The sequence below is a fragment of the Trichomonas vaginalis genome, chromosome VI (assembly GCF_026262505.1).
Source record: "Trichomonas vaginalis G3 chromosome VI, whole genome shotgun sequence".
In the NCBI taxonomy this organism is placed as follows: domain Eukaryota; phylum Parabasalia; order Trichomonadida; family Trichomonadidae; genus Trichomonas; species Trichomonas vaginalis.
Genome location: NC_067208.1, coordinates 3,021,682 through 3,041,130, shown reverse-complemented (window position 1 = coordinate 3,041,130; position 19,449 = coordinate 3,021,682). Strand labels below are relative to the sequence as shown.

The 19,449-nt window shown below is 29.7% G+C and overlaps 3 protein-coding genes across 3 annotated transcripts, besides 3 other annotated features; 1 reads left to right on the top strand and 2 right to left on the bottom strand.

Annotated features, from left to right (window-relative positions):
* Window positions 1–7,199: 7,199 nt before the first annotated feature.
* Window positions 7,200–7,472, bottom strand: TVAGG3_0796720 (uncharacterized protein; the record flags this gene model as incomplete). Its single annotated transcript, XM_051247174.1, has 1 exon — window positions 7,200–7,472. One exon carries the CDS (start codon window positions 7,470–7,472, stop codon window positions 7,200–7,202), a length of 273 nt encoding a protein of 90 aa, XP_051082649.1.
* A 2,312-nt stretch (window positions 7,473–9,784) lies between these two features.
* Window positions 9,785–12,318: a mobile genetic element.
* Window positions 10,151–11,130, bottom strand: TVAGG3_0796710 (DNA/RNA polymerase superfamily; the record flags this gene model as incomplete). The annotated part of the gene is made up of 1 exon (XM_051247173.1): window positions 10,151–11,130. A coding segment is annotated over one exon (980 nt), but the record flags the coding sequence as incomplete, so codon positions are not given.
* Window positions 12,319–13,415: 1,097 nt separating the features above from the next.
* Window positions 13,416–13,732: a mobile genetic element.
* A 1,173-nt stretch (window positions 13,733–14,905) lies between these two features.
* Window positions 14,906–15,118: a mobile genetic element.
* Window positions 15,119–16,264: 1,146 nt separating this feature from the next.
* On the top strand, window positions 16,265–17,578 carry TVAGG3_0796670 (DDE endonuclease family; the record flags this gene model as incomplete). The annotated part of the gene is made up of 1 exon (XM_051247172.1): window positions 16,265–17,578. One exon carries the CDS (start codon window positions 16,265–16,267, stop codon window positions 17,576–17,578), a length of 1,314 nt encoding a protein of 437 aa, XP_051082647.1.
* Between the last annotated feature and the right edge of the window lie 1,871 nt (window positions 17,579–19,449).

Here is a 19,449-nt window from a genome sequence, read left to right as displayed (position 1 = left end):
GGGATTAGAAAACATTTAGGAGATTATGGTAAAAGTTCTGAATTCTTTAAATCTAGTATATACGAGAGAGTAAAAGAAATTAGATATAATTATCATTCATGAATGAAAAATAAACTTTAAAAATTCATGTCTCAGAATCAACATAGAACTTTAAGAAACTAATGATTATTTGAATTTATGAAATCAATTATTTGATTCATTCGCTCTTCAATAATTTCTATTCTTTTTGTTAAATCATCAATTTTCATTAATGAGGTGATTCTTGATTGAGGAATAGATTTTAAACTAACAACACCTTTTATTTTTGAAATTTTGAATCCATGACCCTCCGGGTCTTGGACTCTGTCCTCAACTTTAAACATTTTATTCAATTTACACGTTGTCAATTCTTCAAATAATTTTTTATTATTAGCATAATAATCATTAAATTCTTCAACAGATGAAAAAATTTTTATTTCAGTAATTGGTTTAACAACGTTTATTTTTTGTTGAACATTTACACTTTCATTTATTTCTTCCTCCTCTGTTTCATTTATTTTTAAAATCGGTTTCATTTATCATTAAATAAAAATTAATTAAGCCAACTATTTCTAAATTAATGATACCAATGAAATCATTTCATGGAGTACTTATCCCAGGTTCTTCACAATTAGCCGGGGCAAGTGTTGTGACTCAAGGTGGAACATTAGTGAATCCATTCAAATTATTAACTAAAGATGAACTTAATAAAATGATGATAAAATAACTGATAAAATAATGATAAAATGATGATAAAATAATGATAAAATAACTGATAAAATGATGATAAAATGATGATAAAATGATGATAAAATAACTGATAACAAAATTTTATTTCACTGCTACCATGCTACCATGTGCTACCAGGTCATTTAACTTCTCTGAAAAAATGTGACAACAGTCACTGTGTGACGAGACCTGAAGGTCTTGACATTTTGACAACAACACAGGAAATAAATGTTTACGTTAATGGTTTCATCGTAAATGAATGTGTCAAACATGAGCGTAAATGATCCAAAAATAATGTTTAGGTGAAGTGGTGAGATCTACCCTCTTGAATTTTCATGACTTCTTCATCATAATGAGCGTAAATGAATGTGTCATGATTTCATCGTGAATGAACGTAAATGCTTTTGTCATGATTTCTTCATCGTGAATGATTTGTCATGACTTTGATGACATTTTGACAACAGTTCAGGTTATTCAATAATTAATTCATTTTTGAAGAACTGAAGGTGCTACCATGTTACCATGTGCTACCAGGTCATTTAACTCATGACATTTTGACAACAGTTCAGGTTATTCAATAATTAATTATTTTTGAAGAACTGAAGGTGCTACCATGCTACCATGTGCTACCAGGTCATTTAACTTCTCTGAAAAAATGTGACAACATGACATTTTGACAACAGTTCAGGTTATTCAATAATTAATTATTTTTGAAGAACTGAAGGTGCTACCATGCTACCATGTGCTACCAGGTCATTTAACTCATGACATTTTGACAACAGTCACTGTGTGACGAGACCTGAAGGTCTTGACATTTTGACAACAACACAGGAAATAAATGTTTACGTTAATGGTTTCATCGTAAATGATTTGTCGAAACTTCTTCATCGTATATGTTTACGTTAATGGTTTCATCGTAAATGAATGTGTCGAAACTTCTTCATCGTATATGTTTACGTTAATGGTTTCATCGTAAATGAATGTGTCAAACATGAGCGTAAATGATCCAAAAATAATGTTTAGGTGAAGTGGTGAGATCTACCCTCTTGAATTTTCATGACTTCTTCATCATAATGAGCGTAAATGAATGTGTCATGATTTCATCGTGAATGAACGTAAATGCTTTTGTCATGATTTCTTCATCGTGAATGATTTGTCATGACTTTGATGACATTTTGACAACAGTTCAGGTTATTCAATAATTAATTCATTTTTGAAGAACTGAAGGTGCTACCATGTTACCATGTGCTACCAGGTCATTTAACTCATGACATTTTGACAACAGTTCAGGTTATTCAATAATTAATTATTTTTGAAGAACTGAAGGTGCTACCATGCTACCATGTGCTACCAGGTCATTTAACTTCTCTGAAAAAATGTGACAACATGACATTTTGACAACAGTTCAGGTTATTCAATAATTAATTATTTTTGAAGAACTGAAGGTGCTACCATGCTACCATGTGCTACCAGGTCATTTAACTCATGACATTTTGACAACAGTCACTGTGTGACGAGACCTGAAGGTCTTGACATTTTGACAACAACACAGGAAATAAATGTTTACGTTAATGGTTTCATCGTAAATGATTTGTCGAAACTTCTTCATCGTATATGTTTACGTTAATGGTTTCATCGTAAATGAATGTGTCGAAACTTCTTCATCGTATATGTTTACGTTAATGGTTTCATCGTAAATGAATGTGTCAAACATGAGCGTAAATGATCCAAAAATAATGTTTAGGTGAAGTGGTGAGATCTACCCTCTTGAATTTTCATGACTTCTTCATCATAATGAGCGTAAATGAATGTGTCATGATTTCATCGTGAATGAACGTAAATGCTTTTGTCATGATTTCTTCATCGTGAATGATTTGTCATGACTTTGATGACATTTTGACAACAGTTCAGGTTATTCAATAATTAATTCATTTTTGAAGAACTGAAGGTGCTACCATGTTACCATGTGCTACCAGGTCATTTAACTCATGACATTTTGACAACAGTTCAGGTTATTCAATAATTAATTATTTTTGAAGAACTGAAGGTGCTACCATGCTACCATGTGCTACCAGGTCATTTAACTTCTCTGAAAAAATGTGACAACATGACATTTTGACAACAGTTCAGGTTATTCAATAATTAATTATTTTTGAAGAACTGAAGGTGCTACCATGCTACCATGTGCTACCAGGTCAATTAACTCATGACATTTTGACAACAGTCACTGTGTGACGAGACCTGAAGGTCTTGACATTTTGACAACAACACAGGAAATAAATGTTTACGTTAATGGTTTCATCGTTAATGATTTGTCGAAACTTCTTCATCGTATATGTTTACGTTAATGGTTTCATCGTAAATGAATGTGTCGAAACTTCTTCATCGTATATGTTTACGTTAATGGTTTCATCGTAAATGAATGTGTCAAACATGAGCGTAAATGATCCAAAAATAATGTTTAGGTGAAGTGGTGAGATCTACCCTCTTGAATTTTCATGACTTCTTCATCATAATGAGCGTAAATGAATGTGTCAAACATGAGCGTAAATGATTTGTCGAAACTTCTTCATCGTATATGTTTACGTTAATGGTTTCATCGTAAATGAATGTGTCAAACATGAGCGTAAATGATTTGTCGAAACTTCTTCATCGTATATGTTTACGTTAATGGTTTCATCGTAAATGAATGTGTCAAACATGAACGTTAATGATTTGTCGAAACTTCTTCATCGTATATGTTTACGTTAATGGTTTCATCGTAAATGAATGTGTCAAACATGAACGTTAATGATTTGTCGAAACTTCTTCATCATAATGAGCGTAAATGAATGTGTCAAACATGAGTGTAAATACTTCTTCTTCATCGTAAATGACTTTGTCAAACATGAACGTAAATGAATGTGTCAAACATGAACGTAAATGAATTTTCATGACTTCTTCATCGTAAATGAATGTGTCAAACATGAACGTAAATGATTTGTCGAAACTTCTTCATCATAATGAGCGTAAATGATCCAAAAATAATGTTTATGTTAGAATGTTAGATCTAACACCTTTTCTAACATGGAGGATTTCATCTGATATAAATATTATTCCTTCATTTCATTCTATACACAATTTACATCATATACGATTTAATAGATATAATACTTTACTGTTTCATTAGATCTACCCTTCTTCCCTAAACATTATTTTTTAATTAAAGTCCATCAAATATTTTTAGGATACTTTCACCAAATAATATTTATATCAGATGAAATCCTCCATGTTAGAAAAGGTGTTAGATCTAACATTCTAACATAAACATTATTTTTGGATCATTTACGCTCATTATGATGAAGAAGTTTCGACAAATCATTTACGTTCATGTTTGACACATTCATTTACGATGAAGAAGTCATGAAAATTCATTTACGTTCATGTTTGACACATTCATTTACGTTCATGTTTGACAAAGTCATTTACGATGAAGAAGAAGTATTTACACTCATGTTTGACACATTCATTTACGCTCATTATGATGAAGAAGTTTCGACAAATCATTAACGTTCATGTTTGACACATTCATTTACGATGAAACCATTAACGTAAACATATACGATGAAGAAGTTTCGACAAATCATTAACGTTCATGTTTGACACATTCATTTACGATGAAACCATTAACGTAAACATATACGATGAAGAAGTTTCGACAAATCATTTACGCTCATGTTTGACACATTCATTTACGATGAAACCATTAACGTAAACATATACGATGAAGAAGTTTCGACAAATCATTTACGCTCATGTTTGACACATTCATTTACGCTCATTATGATGAAGAAGTCATGAAAATTCAAGAGGGTAGATCTCACCACTTCACCTAAACATTATTTTTGGATCATTTACGCTCATGTTTGACACATTCATTTACGATGAAACCATTAACGTAAACATATACGATGAAGAAGTTTCGACACATTCATTTACGATGAAACCATTAACGTAAACATATACGATGAAGAAGTTTCGACAAATCATTAACGATGAAACCATTAACGTAAACATTTATTTCCTGTGTTGTTGTCAAAATGTCAAGACCTTCAGGTCTCGTCACACAGTGACTGTTGTCAAAATGTCATGAGTTAATTGACCTGGTAGCACATGGTAGCATGGTAGCACCTTCAGTTCTTCAAAAATAATTAATTATTGAATAACCTGAACTGTTGTCAAAATGTCATGTTGTCACATTTTTTCAGAGAAGTTAAATGACCTGGTAGCACATGGTAGCATGGTAGCACCTTCAGTTCTTCAAAAATAATTAATTATTGAATAACCTGAACTGTTGTCAAAATGTCATGAGTTAAATGACCTGGTAGCACATGGTAACATGGTAGCACCTTCAGTTCTTCAAAAATGAATTAATTATTGAATAACCTGAACTGTTGTCAAAATGTCATCAAAGTCATGACAAATCATTCACGATGAAGAAATCATGACAAAAGCATTTACGTTCATTCACGATGAAATCATGACACATTCATTTACGCTCATTATGATGAAGAAGTCATGAAAATTCAAGAGGGTAGATCTCACCACTTCACCTAAACATTATTTTTGGATCATTTACGCTCATGTTTGACACATTCATTAACGATGAAACCATTAACGTAAACATATACGATGAAGAAGTTTCGACAAATCATTTACGATGAAACCATTAACGTAAACATATACGATGAAGAAGTTTCGACAAATCATTAACGATGAAACCATTAACGTAAACATTTATTTCCTGTGTTGTTGTCAAAATGTCAAGACCTTCAGGTCTCGTCACACAGTGACTGTTGTCAAAATGTCATGAGTTAAATGACCTGGTAGCACATGGTAGCATGGTAGCACCTTCAGTTCTTCAAAAATAATTAATTATTGAATAACCTGAACTGTTGTCAAAATGTCATGTTGTCACATTTTTTCAGAGAAGTTAAATGACCTGGTAGCACATGGTAGCATGGTAGCACCTTCAGTTCTTCAAAAATAATTAATTATTGAATAACCTGAACTGTTGTCAAAATGTCATGAGTTAATTGACCTGGTAGCACATGGTAACATGGTAGCACCTTCAGTTCTTCAAAAATGAATTAATTATTGAATAACCTGAACTGTTGTCAAAATGTCATCAAAGTCATGACAAATCATTCACGATGAAGAAATCATGACAAAAGCATTTACGTTCATTCACGATGAAATCATGACACATTCATTTACGCTCATTATGATGAAGAAGTCATGAAAATTCAAGAGGGTAGATCTCACCACTTCACCTAAACATTATTTTTGGATCATTTACGCTCATGTTTGACACATTCATTAACGATGAAACCATTAACGTAAACATATACGATGAAGAAGTTTCGACAAATCATTTACGATGAAACCATTAACGTAAACATATACGATGAAGAAGTTTCGACAAATCATTAACGATGAAACCATTAACGTAAACATTTATTTCCTGTGTTGTTGTCAAAATTCAAGACTTCAGGTCTCGTCACACAGTGACTGTTGTCAAAATGTCATGAGTTAATTGACTGTAGCACATGGTAATGGTAGCACCTTCAGTTTCTTCAAAATAATTAATTATTGAATAACCTGAACTGTTGTCAAATGTGTTGTCACATTTTTTCAGAGAGTTAAATGACCTGGTAGCACATGGTAATGGTAGCACCTTCAGTTCTTCAAAAATAATTAATTATTGAATAACCTGAACTGTTGTCAAAATGTCATGAGTTAATTGACCTGGTAGCACATGGTAACATGGTAGCACCTTCAGTTTTCAAATAATAATTATTAATAACCTGACTGTTGTAAAATGTATGAGTTAATTGACCTGGTACACATGGTAACTGGTAGCACTTAGTTATTCAAAATAATTCATAACTACCTTCCTCCTGAACTGTTGTCAAAATGTCAAGACCTTCAGGTCTCGTCACACAGTGACTGTTGTCACATTTTTTCAGAGAAGTTAAATGACCTGGTAGCACATGGTAACATGGTAGCACCTTCAGTTATTCAAAAATAATTCATAACTACCTTCCTCCTGTGTTGTTGTCAAAATGTCATGTTGTCACATTTTTTCAGAGAAGTTAAATGACCTGGTAGCACATGGTAACATGGTAGCACCTTCAGTTGTGCAAAAATAATTAATTATTGAATAACCTAAAAACATGAGACTTTGTCTCCGGACTCTTTGAGTCACTTCACGATAAAATAAGTGATAACAAATTTTTATTTTTATCATAAATGAATACCCCACAAGCTCAAAATTTACCACGAATCATAACAAGGGAGGAAATGATAAAAATGATGCAAGAACATGTTAAAAATAACAAACCACTAAAATTGAGAAAATGTGGTTATGCGGTAATGATGGAAAGAGAGATGTTGTCGAAGAGGAATAAAAATTAAATTTGGATAGAGTTTAAAAATTCATCTTTATTAAATTCATCTCTTCCAATCAATTTATTTATTCTATTAAATTCTTTTATTTTTGCTTCACTCAGTTTAAGGATTGAACGATAAGTTTCTAATTTTTCGATTATTTCTTTCCTCTCTTTATCGTTTTCAACCCCACCACATTGTGGCTTCTTTTTGTAATAACATATTTTTGATTTAATTCTGTTTAGTTTCTTTTTATATTCATCGTCTGGACTCTTGACTGCTTCGTTGTTACTCATTTCTTACGAAATAAAAAAATTAAATATTATTTAAATATAATGGAGTAATAAAATAAATCGGAATTTCTATTAATTTATTGTCAACTTCAACTAATGCATTGCCGTTAATATATCTAACAAATTCAGCTATTGTGTCAAATCTTCGTCTTCTTTTTGTCATTGATTTATCAGTTTTTCCATAATCGAGATGAATCAAAACTTTATCCCTTGTTTAAAATTCATGAGCCCCGAATTAATTTGTTCACGTTTAACATCATTCAACCTTTCCATTTGCTTTCTAATATATTCCCATTCTTTTGAAATATCATTTTTCATTTCCACCGGTTTCATGTTTATTGTTCTATGCCATGTATTATTGTAATAATATACTAACTGCTGTATGATGGAGTCATGATTTCCATCCCAGTATATCTGACCATTAACCCCTAACGCATCTCTAAGAGTTCTCATTACCGCATCAACTATTTTATTATGAAACGTATATGGAGAGGATGAAAAGTAAAAATTAATTTGTGGGAAATAATGAGCCATAGCTGCCTGAAATCCTTTATCACCATCACCCTTATATTATCTACTCTTTCATGATCTAGTAAGTATTGAATAGCTCTTCTTGTTTCCTGTTCTGTTTTCCCTTTCACCGGAATGCAATATAAATATCTGGTGTTAATGTTAATGGCAAATAAATAAGTAACGTTTCCTCTTGAATATTCTAAATGATCGATTTCGTATGAATATGGATATGGTGCAAATGAAGGGCGACTAAATTTTTCCTTTAACGGTTGAATTTTTGGGTCAATTGGTTTATTTAATATTTTGAAATCCTTTTTAAAATCTTTTTGCTTCTTTAATGTTTGAAATGGATATAATAAAGTGAATGATGAAGGATTAACTGAAGGAGGAGGAGGTACTGTCGTTGGGGGTTTGGTGTTGCAAGTGGTTTAATTTTATCTGCTTTGATTTTGGATTTCATTCCCCCCTTCATTAATTCTGGATGTATTCTATTCATTTGTTTTAAATATGCTGTATATAAAGGTTTGATATACTTTCCCGCTTCGAGTTTATGTTGAAGGATGAATTCCAAAAGTTGATCTTCATTTAAAAGTCGGGCTGAATATGGTTTAACTAATGAATCATAAATTAAAGCTTGTGCTTCATTTATGGTCTGAAGGACCTGGGCGTTTTGCACCTTTTGTTTTTGTTCCTTTGGTTTTTGCGGCTCAGGATTATATAATTTATATAATTTATATAATTCATCAATATCTTCTTCTGTTAATACTTTATTTTTGAAATCTTTCAATTGTTTAAGTTGTGATTTACTTTTTCCCTTTGAATATTCATTATTTTTAATTTTGTCTTTAATTTTAGAAATTATTTTATCATGATATTTCAAAACTTCATTTTTATAATACGAATAATAATAATCCATATCATCACCCGTTATATTGTTATCATGTTTTTGGAGATATGATTTTAATTCATAATAATTAAGAAAATTTTGATTAAGTACTAAATCATCAATTAAATTTTTTAAATCTACGCTATTCATTTATATAAAAATAAATAAGTGTTTTAAGGGTGCCCGCCTCTTTGAATCATAGTATCAAAACCATTATTTACGGTTCCTTTTGTCTCTTCTGTGGCATTTTTAAATAAATGGCATACAACATCCATTTTCACAACATACAGCCTTAGTGTGTGCTCCTGTTAATGCAGTCTTACCGATTGTTAAGCGAGTCATTGACCCGTTTTTAAGTTGTAAATTAATATTCTGACCATCAAATATCACTTTATCATTTATTATATCCAAATAATTTTTAGGTGTTAATTGTTTATTTTGTCGTAAACTAACTCCTTTCATTTTTTGTGCAATCTTTTTAAAATCACTTCCATCAATTGAACCGTTGAATGAAGTATAACACTTAGGACATAAAGCAACCATGTTATCACCTTGTTTCTCAATTGCTAAACCCAATAACTTCTTCTCATGTGCTTTTTCTTCAGCTTTATTCTTTAATTTAGGTTTAAATTTCTCATTAAAACAGAAGAAATCAAAAGGTGCGAATTTGTAAATGTTTTTATCATAAAATTTTTTATCGGTTACAATTGCTTGAAATGCTTGAGTGTTAGGAAGATTTGGGTCGCCAGCGATTGCCCAATAAGATGAATCAGTATCACCTTCAATGAAATGAAAACGATTAACATCCATGCATTTATACATAAAATCATAAATGAAAACCAAATACCAGTATTTTGCGTTATCTAAAGTGAAGAATGCCTCTTGTAAACATGTATCACATCTATAAAATCTATCTTTAAGCATCACTTGATACGTATCCTCTCCTATTTCTCTTATGTTTTTAAACTTATTTGACATACATGCAACGCGTGCCTTCTGTGCATTCATTATTTTAGTCTTTGCGTAATTTTGTGTATTCATTGCATCGTAACCATATGATCCATTAAGTGAAATCTTGCAAAATAAACTTTTTCCTTTATTTCCTTCTAATTCAGCCTTTTGTCTTTCGTTCATAAATTCATTCGCAAATTCATTAAAACAAGTATTTTTCGTAAATGTTAAAATTGATTGAATGTCATCAATGATAAAATGAAATCTGTCTATTAGATACCAAAGATAATAAGAAGAAAATGGTTGATATTGGTTGTGTGTTGATGCTAACTGAGTTAATTTCCTCTGTTTCTGGTCAACTGGTAGATTGTTTGATTTCATGTAATTATACATAAAACCACCAATTGTTTTTTCATCTGTGATAATATCAAAGTTTCTTATTATTGGTAAAAAGTTTATGTAATCATTAATGTATTTTTCATCAATGTGACCCTTTACTTCAGCCACGAATAAAGTATTTTTCTTCTTAATTATTCCCAGTGCTTTTGCTTTCTTTGTTGCTGTATCACAAATGATAACACCATTCAATCTTCCCGGCATATACATTTTATGGTCAGTATATTGAATGAAATCATGAGGATTAGATGAAAATGATGAAGGATATAATGAATTAAAGTCAACACCAACGAAATGAGTCATAATGTTGGAAGTGTCCTCATTTGATACAGTTTTAGTTTCTGGATTATATGAAAGTTTATTAATGTGCGTGATTCCTTTAAGATTTACTCTATGTTGAACATTTGATAAACCACCAGTAATTCCATTACGGAGGATGTGATAAGCTTCAACTGAATCTAGAGTCATTGGTAAATTATTTTTTAATGTATAATTTCTTAAATTGATTCTTAAACGTTGAACATCTTCATCTTTATTTGATTTTACGACATTGCAATAACAACACATTAACTGACAATTTTCTTTGGTATGTGGTTTTTCATTATCGATTCTATCTAATGTTGGTTTATTAGCATATGTAAACGCTTTACCACACATTTTGCATTTAGATGAAAGGATTAAATCGTGATAGTATTGATAGTCATCCATTGAAACATTGTTTTTAGTATCCCTTTCTGCTTTTTCATCTTGTTTCTTATATGAATCAATTTTATATTTCCAATACTTTTTTGTTAATTCAAAACTTGATTCCACATTTTCTTCTTCTGGATATGTTTCGTTAGGATTGAAGTTCTTATATGCTAACGCGTAACGAATCATTGATGCATTCGATGATAAAGAAAGATTATGAAGCATGTCAATTTTATAAACAAATGTTTCTTCAATAATTTTATCAATTGGGTCAATCATAATTTCAACGTCTTTATTGCAATAATGAATAAAATATTCTAATCTATTCTCAAAATTTTTAGCATCATTGAGATATATTTGATAATCTGAATCGGATATTGTTTCTTGAGTTAATGCTGAATAAAATGAATCTTGAGTGAATGGTTCCACTTTATATAATTCATCTTCGTAATTCTCCCATGTGATGAATTGATAAGGGAAAAAGGATTTAACACGTGATTTATTGTTTCCGAAATCTTGAGTGAATTGGTCTAATGTTCCACCCGCTATATAATTTCTGATGTCAATAAATCTTAATTCATATGGACAGTTTGTTTTCTTTACAATGATTTGCTTAAATTGAGAAGAAGAACCCAGCATTGATTTTATTTTCCATTTTGCAGTGTTTAAATCACGAAGAATTAAATTTAAATCAAACTTTCCCGAATTAAAACCTATGATATTCACTTTATTGAATTCCTCATCTAGAAGTTCTTTAAATGCTTCCTTCTGTTTTTCATTTAATGTATGGGACAAAGTCCCCGCCGTTTGGTCCGTTTGCGACTTCATTAATTCTTCATATTGTTCAATATTTGATTTAGCAACTAATGAACAGGTTGAAAATAAAAATTCAATCCAATCAGAGATGAACGAATCACTTGATGTTAAGCAAAAATTCCTCGTAAATGTTTTATCGTTTAATTTAACCGTTGATGATACCATGAATGGTTTTAAGTAAGCGTTCAAAGTTGCACATTCAGAAAGTTGAAGTTCTTCTTTAGTCTCTAATGTTTCGAAGTCAAAAGTAATATAATATCTTGTTGGTTTATAATATTCCTGCAAATTATGTGCTAATAGCCATTGATATATCTTCTGTTTCGTGATATGTGGTGCATATGGTTGTTGTGTGTTTTGCAATTGAACGTCTTGAATTAATCTTCCATTATTTTCCTCACATTTCTCACAATGCTTTAAAAATCTTCTTTGGTTTTTCCTTTCTGGGTCATCACGGATAGAATATACTTCTTCTTTGCAAAAGGGGCAAACTTTATATCCTGTGAGTGCTTCAACGTCTGTAATTCTGTCAGCGTGAAGTTTTCCACATGGACTCTGTGTTAATAAAATATTTACTGTTTCAAATTCTGGATCTATCATTATTGATTCCACTAATGGAAAGTCTACCTTATTTATGTCTACGTCTTCTGGTTGAGGGTCACAATAATAAAAATCAATATTAACGTTTAACATTCTTGCTAACCTCACTTTCTGATGAAATGTCAAATCCTTCATATGCATCTATGGCTTCATTTAAATAACTTCTACGAGTTTTAGGATTAACACCATCAGGAATGTTATAGAAGCGTTTAAATAACCTTCTACCTTCGGCTCTTATTTGATTATCATTCATTTTAGCTGTTCCGTTTTTGTTCATTTATGTAAGAATAAAAAATTAAAAAATAAATAAAAATAAAGTTTATTTTTTTAAAGTCCAGGGCTAAAGTCCATAAAATGAATTAAGAACACATAAATTTTTATCATCTGCGACGTGACGAATACATTTTAATTTACTCAAGAATGCGTACCCTGATACATTAAATCTAATTCCTGTCTTATTTAATTTCACAACTTTGAAAAGGAATGTATGAATAGCTATAAAATGATGAGATGATGTTTTATGGGTTGCTTCCATTTTTTCTGAAATAAATGAATAAATATAATGTTTATAAGTTTTCATATCTTTTTATTCTTAATAACGAATGGTATAGACCTTTCAACTTCGTCTTCCTTCGGTGCTGTTCTTTCATATGAAACATTATTAGTATCTTCAATAATGAAACCACAATCGCATAAAAATTTTATATGTACCAATTGTTTCTTTTGATATTTTATCTAACAAATCAAAAACTTTATCAACACCTGTACATTTATTTAAATAATAATTTGTGTAAATATATGGTCTTCTTTCTTAATCGTATTTGTTGCATATGTTACATTTTTCACTGCTTTTTTGAATTTTTCAGAATCAAGAGGAGGTGAAAGTAATATACATGGATAATCTCCATCGTCAATAAATTGTAACTTATGTTTATGAATAAATTTTGTGCCTTCTTCTGAAAGTGTTTCATCTATTTCACCATCTAATAAATTTTTAGTAGATTCCAAAAAGTAATTTTTATATCTTTCTTCATGAGATTTTTGAACTTCTGATTCTGAAGCTGGGATATTCATTAAACCCTCTACTTCATTCTCATTATATTTTTCAACTTCTCTTAATTCCTTAATTTTTTCATCTATTTCATCTCTTATTTTTTCCAGTCTTTCAATTTCATCATATTCATCATCTTTAATCCGTTCTTCATAATATTCAGGGAAAACATCAGGTTCTTTAGGTTTTTCTTCTTCAGATGTGGGATATAAGAAATTTATAACATCATCTTTATTCATTTTTCCATCATAATCTAAATCATTTAATAACTCCGCGAATTTTTGACAATTTCTTAAATAATATTTATTAACTTCATAACCCGCCTCCTCTAATATATCCTTTATTTCCTCGTTTGTGAATCCCAATTTTTTAACGTCGTTAGTCTTGACACTCATTTTCATACGAATTAAAAAAATAAATTATTCAAAAAATGTAAGACATGAATTTTTAATATTGGTTTCATACAAAATAAAAATAAATTATTCATAAATGTAAGACATGAATTTTTAAAGTTTATTTTTCATTCATGAATGATAATTATATCTAATTTCTTTTACTCTCTCGTATATACTAGATTTAAAGAATTCAGAACTTTTACCATAATCTCCTAAATGTTTTCTAATCCCTAACGTGTGCCAGTTATTATATGAAACTGTATAAACTTTATCTTTATCTTTGCATCTTTCATCACTTCCAATATATTTATATCTCAGTTTTGATTTTGCATTTTCATAATCATTAACGTTTAATAATTCACAATCTTCCTTTTTAAATAAATGTTTAAGATATTCAGGATTTAATACTCTACGTTTATATGCTCCTAACTTAGTTCTAAAGGTTTTTCTACAAAATTTAGGAATTCCATCCTCTTTAATGTCATCAATGATTTCCATTTCATTATTTTCAATTTCTTCTTCTCGTTTATGAGGTCTTTGATTATGACTCCATTGATTCCATGAAATTAAATATTCTTTATCATTATATTTATACCTCATTAGCTTATTTTGGCTTTCATATTCATTTAATAATTCACAATCTTCATTTTTAAATTGAAGTTTAACCCATTCAGGATTTAAACAATGTTTAATTAATCGCGGAATATCTGACATCATCTATATATATATAGCTTCTTTTATAAAAGATAAAAAAATAAATTATTTATAAATTAATGTTAATTTTTTAATGATTTATAAATAAATATATTTTAATGCATCGTCTATATATAGATGTAACAAAAAAAGTCACACAACCCGCACTCATCTACTACTGCAGTTAAATTTGAATCAATTAATATTCTAAATTCGTGTAATAGGCAAAATCGCAACCGAATTTTAAAATCTCGATCGCAAAGAAAAATTTCGATTTTTTATAAAATCGCGAACTTCTGAAAAATTGCGAACAGAAAAAAATCGCGATTGTTTTTGAAATCGCGTTTTATTAGAAGTACGCGATTTTATAAAAAATCGAAATTAGATTAAAATATAGCGTCTAAAACCAAATTGCGAACAAGTTATGTATTGATTAAGAAAAATATATTTAAGATGAAGAATTGCTTGCTATGATGTACTGATTCATGATCAGTACATCATAGCAAGCAATTCTTTACATGAAGTTCGAAAACTTGGGTGCAATCAGATCTGATTGCACCCAAGTTTTCGAACTTTGTATAGGGAATTAAAGGGTGAGAGATATATAGTCTATCTATATATCTCTCACCCTTTAATTCCACCTCTGTAAGCGATAAAATTTTATCAAATATTTTATACTACGAGAAATTATGGCTTTGTTTCATAGACGTATTGAATTTACCGATTGTGTTAAAATGAGATCGCTTAATCTTTAAATTTATTAAGTTAATCAAATTTTTGATTAAACGCAACGATGTTTTGTGAAATCAAAACGATAAATATTCAATGCAAACGCACCTGAGCTATGTTCCTTTATTGCAGCCATTAAACATTTGTCTGGCTCACAATTTGAGAGCACTTCACCTAAATAATGCTATAATGAAAATTGAATTAATAAAAATCGTTTCTTCAAATAAACTTCACAAATATATTATCATTATGTGAATTTTTACTTATAAAATTAAATACATATTTAGTTTCTAGTATTTTTTTTTCTATTGTCATTCAAAATATAGCTACAAAACGAAGAACCATAATTTTGATAAACACTAAATGATAATATGATTTATAATATAAATAAAATATTTTCAAGTCCAATAAATCAAAATTGATATTTTAAAAAAAACTAATTAAGAATTCAGTGATAATTTTATCAAATATTACAAGACAATATGATTTATAAGCAGAATAAAATATTTATTATTAAATTTGAAAAAACACTTTTTTTATAAAAAAAAATTCGGGCTATTTATCTTATATATATATTATACAATGATTTGACATATATAGTATAATAGAAATATCATAAAAACTAACATCCATTCGAATAAAATATATTTTGTCCATTTACGAGTCATCAGCAATATAAGTTATACTATAATTTTCCACTTTACATCCAGAACTAGTGCATATCGATGGCTTCGATGGCGTTTTATCGATTTATCACAGGCGAAATCATTATCAAGAAGTCATCGGCAGCCATTTCATTCTAGAATATCGAACTATTTGCTTACAATTTAATTTAAAATCATCTGATAATTTTATATTTTATAGGTGTTATATTCACAATGATATATATTTTATAATATTGAACATGAGTTGAACAAATCTCCACCTTACTGAAATAATATATGTTAATTGAATTCTTATAGGTCTATTGAAATCATATATGTCTATTGAAATATTGTATGCCTATTGAAATTTTATATATCTTTAGAAAAATTGTAAAATAATTCAAATTTTCAAGAAAGAGCATTTGACTTCATTTATGAATAAGAAAAAAGGTCATTCGTCCTCAAGCCAAAGAGCTGCTCAATCAGCATCACAGAGGACCCAAGCTCCAAGTACTACGCCTGTACAAAGTCATTCATCACATCAGAATACTGCGCCTGCACAGAGTATTTCACCACATCAAAATACCACGCCCGTACCAAATCCTGAACCACTTCAAGATACAGATGATCCAATAGCATTTTTTGCTCAAAGGGAAATCGATTACATCGCCACTTTTGCTGACGCTCCAATAATTCCAGATCCTCCAAAAAAACAAAAAGAACCACTTAAAATAAGAATAGAAGAAATTTTACACAATGACGATAATAATACATTAATTAAATTAACAAATCTTACGTGCAAAGATTTTCGAGATCTTATAAGACTTTTCATCCCTTCAATTGAATTACATCATTATAAGAATACTAGGGTTTCAATGGAAGCACGTTTATTAATTACATTAACATGGCTTAAACACGCTCCTGGATTCGAAGAATTGGCCGATAAATTCGGTATCAAAAAGACACACACAAGGCAAATTATCATTGATGTGATCGATGCAATTGGTTCTAAAATCGGCCGAGAATATGTGAAATGGCGATCATTTATTAAATGGGATGATCGCGAAAAATCAAAAGAATATCCTTATATGTTGGGAGCACTTGATGCCACAGTTCAAGAGATACCCAGAAGTGCCAATCAAGAAAAATATTATTCAGGCAAACATAAAATATGCTGCATCAAAACTCAGTGCTTTGTAAGCCCAAAAGGATTTCTTTTACATTATTCCAAACCAATCAGAGGAAAGAGACATGATTTTCATTTGTTTAGGAAATCCAACACATTGATAAGCAAATTAAAAGCAGAAGCAGATAAGATGAAAGCAGAAATCGATCAAATACCAGTCCTTTTGGCAGACTCTGGCTATCAAGGAATTCATCAAATTATTCCATGGGCATTAATTCCATACAAGCGCAGAAAAAATAGCGAATTAACTGCTGAGCAGAAGACATTCAATAAAAAATTGTCAAGCAGCAGAATAATTGTGGAAAATTACTTCTCCAGACTCAAACAATATTGGAGAGTAATTGGAGGAAAGTGGCCCTTACATGTTGATAATGATCTCACTTTTTATCACAAAACATTTGGCATGTGCGCTGGCTTGACAAACAAACTCTTGTACAGGAGGCCACTTCGTAAAGGCGCAGAAAAATGGGATTTCCTTGACTTAGACAGCATGGATGAAACAACAGATGCATATAATTACACAGATTCAGCTTCAGAGAGTGATAGCGCCAACTTATATTGAGTAAAAAAATATCTTTTATATTAATATAATTTTTATTCAACATAAAAAAATATTAAATAATAAAAATATTTTTTAATATTTGCTAATGTCAAAAATGATTGAAAAGTGACGGGTTTGCGGTTTGACATGATATGAGTTGATTGGATATTTTATTTTTGTTCACCTGAAAGATATTATTGGATATTATTGAAATAATTGTAATAAAAGCAATATTAGTAATGATTGTCAAAATTTGTTTGAAATGTGACAACGGTTTGCGGTTTGACATCTTATTTGTTAATACATTTCAAACGAATTTTGACAATCATTACTAACATTGATACACTTCCAATAATTACATTGTTGATCCACTTCCATCACTAACATTGTTGATTCATTTCCAGTATTTGAGTTGCTTATCCACTACTATTATTGACGTTGTTAATTTACCTCCATTAATTGCATTGTTGATCCAGCTCCATAATAAACATTGTTGAACCATATCCATAATAAACATTGTTAAGCCATTTCCAGTATTTGAATTATTGACCCACTCCCATTATTAATATTGTTGATCTACCTCCATTAATGTTAAAATTGTTGATACGCATTCCTTAATATATTTATTTTAATTTGTTGTTAACTAAATAAAACCTCCTAAATAATAACTAAAAGAACCTGCATTATCTCTGAATATACTCATTTTTAATTAAATACTTATTATTGTGATTATTTATTTTTATATTATAGTTAAACCTAATTAAATGAACTCACAATACATTAAAACACTTTATAATTACAAATGGATAATAAATTATTGACCAATTCTCATTTCTAAGTAACGAAATCAAAAATGTGAATTATATCAATATGACACTTTTAACCTTTTTTAATCCGAAAAATCCAAAATACAATTTATACACATATTTAAGCAATATAATTATATATGTGATGATAGATCTCCATGATCAGAGTTTCGAGTTTTATTGAGTATTCATTGGACATCAAAGTTGAATCAAAGCAGCAAAAGTGAAATTTTCCGAGGAAATTTTGATGTAGCGAATTTTTTGTGTGAGCATTAATAGATCGAAATCACAAGAGAATATAATACCTCGCTACATATACTATTATATTATCATGTGAAATAAGAATGTTGAATCAATATCAACTGAGATATAATAGTATATAAAAAGTATTTTTATCATAGCTAAAAAAGAGATTTTTCACATGACAAAATTCTCAATGGAGAAAAACCATCTATATCCTACATATAACGTATAACGCATTGTTTTATACTTAAACACTTCTCTATGGATATATCTTGCGTAACATATATCTATCAGACTCGCTCATTTATTAAGCTATTAATAAAAATAGTATTCCATGAAAATCGTTTTTCCATTATATTATCCGTGAAATGCGGTGTAAACTTCACAATTCTCCGCTTTGGACGGAAAGAATTGTGTAGCCACACACACATGTCATGCATAATTGTGTATTAAGCAAAACGAAAGCATTCACGATACAAATCTGTTAATTATGAATACTTTGATTTGACATTGAATATCTCATATCGAGATTTGAGATATCAAAAGCAAATTTTGATTTTTTATTATACAATTTATATTTGTAGTCTAATTATTATAGATATCATCAAAATATTGTGAAAGCACAATTTTTGGACCAGAAATTTTATAAAATATTCAAAAGCTCAATTTTTCGAAAGTATTAGATAGCTATTATATTTGACATTGAATGCAAATATACTGTATGTGATTTTTATGAATATTTGTATTAGATAATTTGGCTTGAGGACGAATGACCTTTTTTCTTATTCATAAATGAAGTCAAATGCTCTTTCTTGAAAATTTGAATTATTTTACAATTTTTCT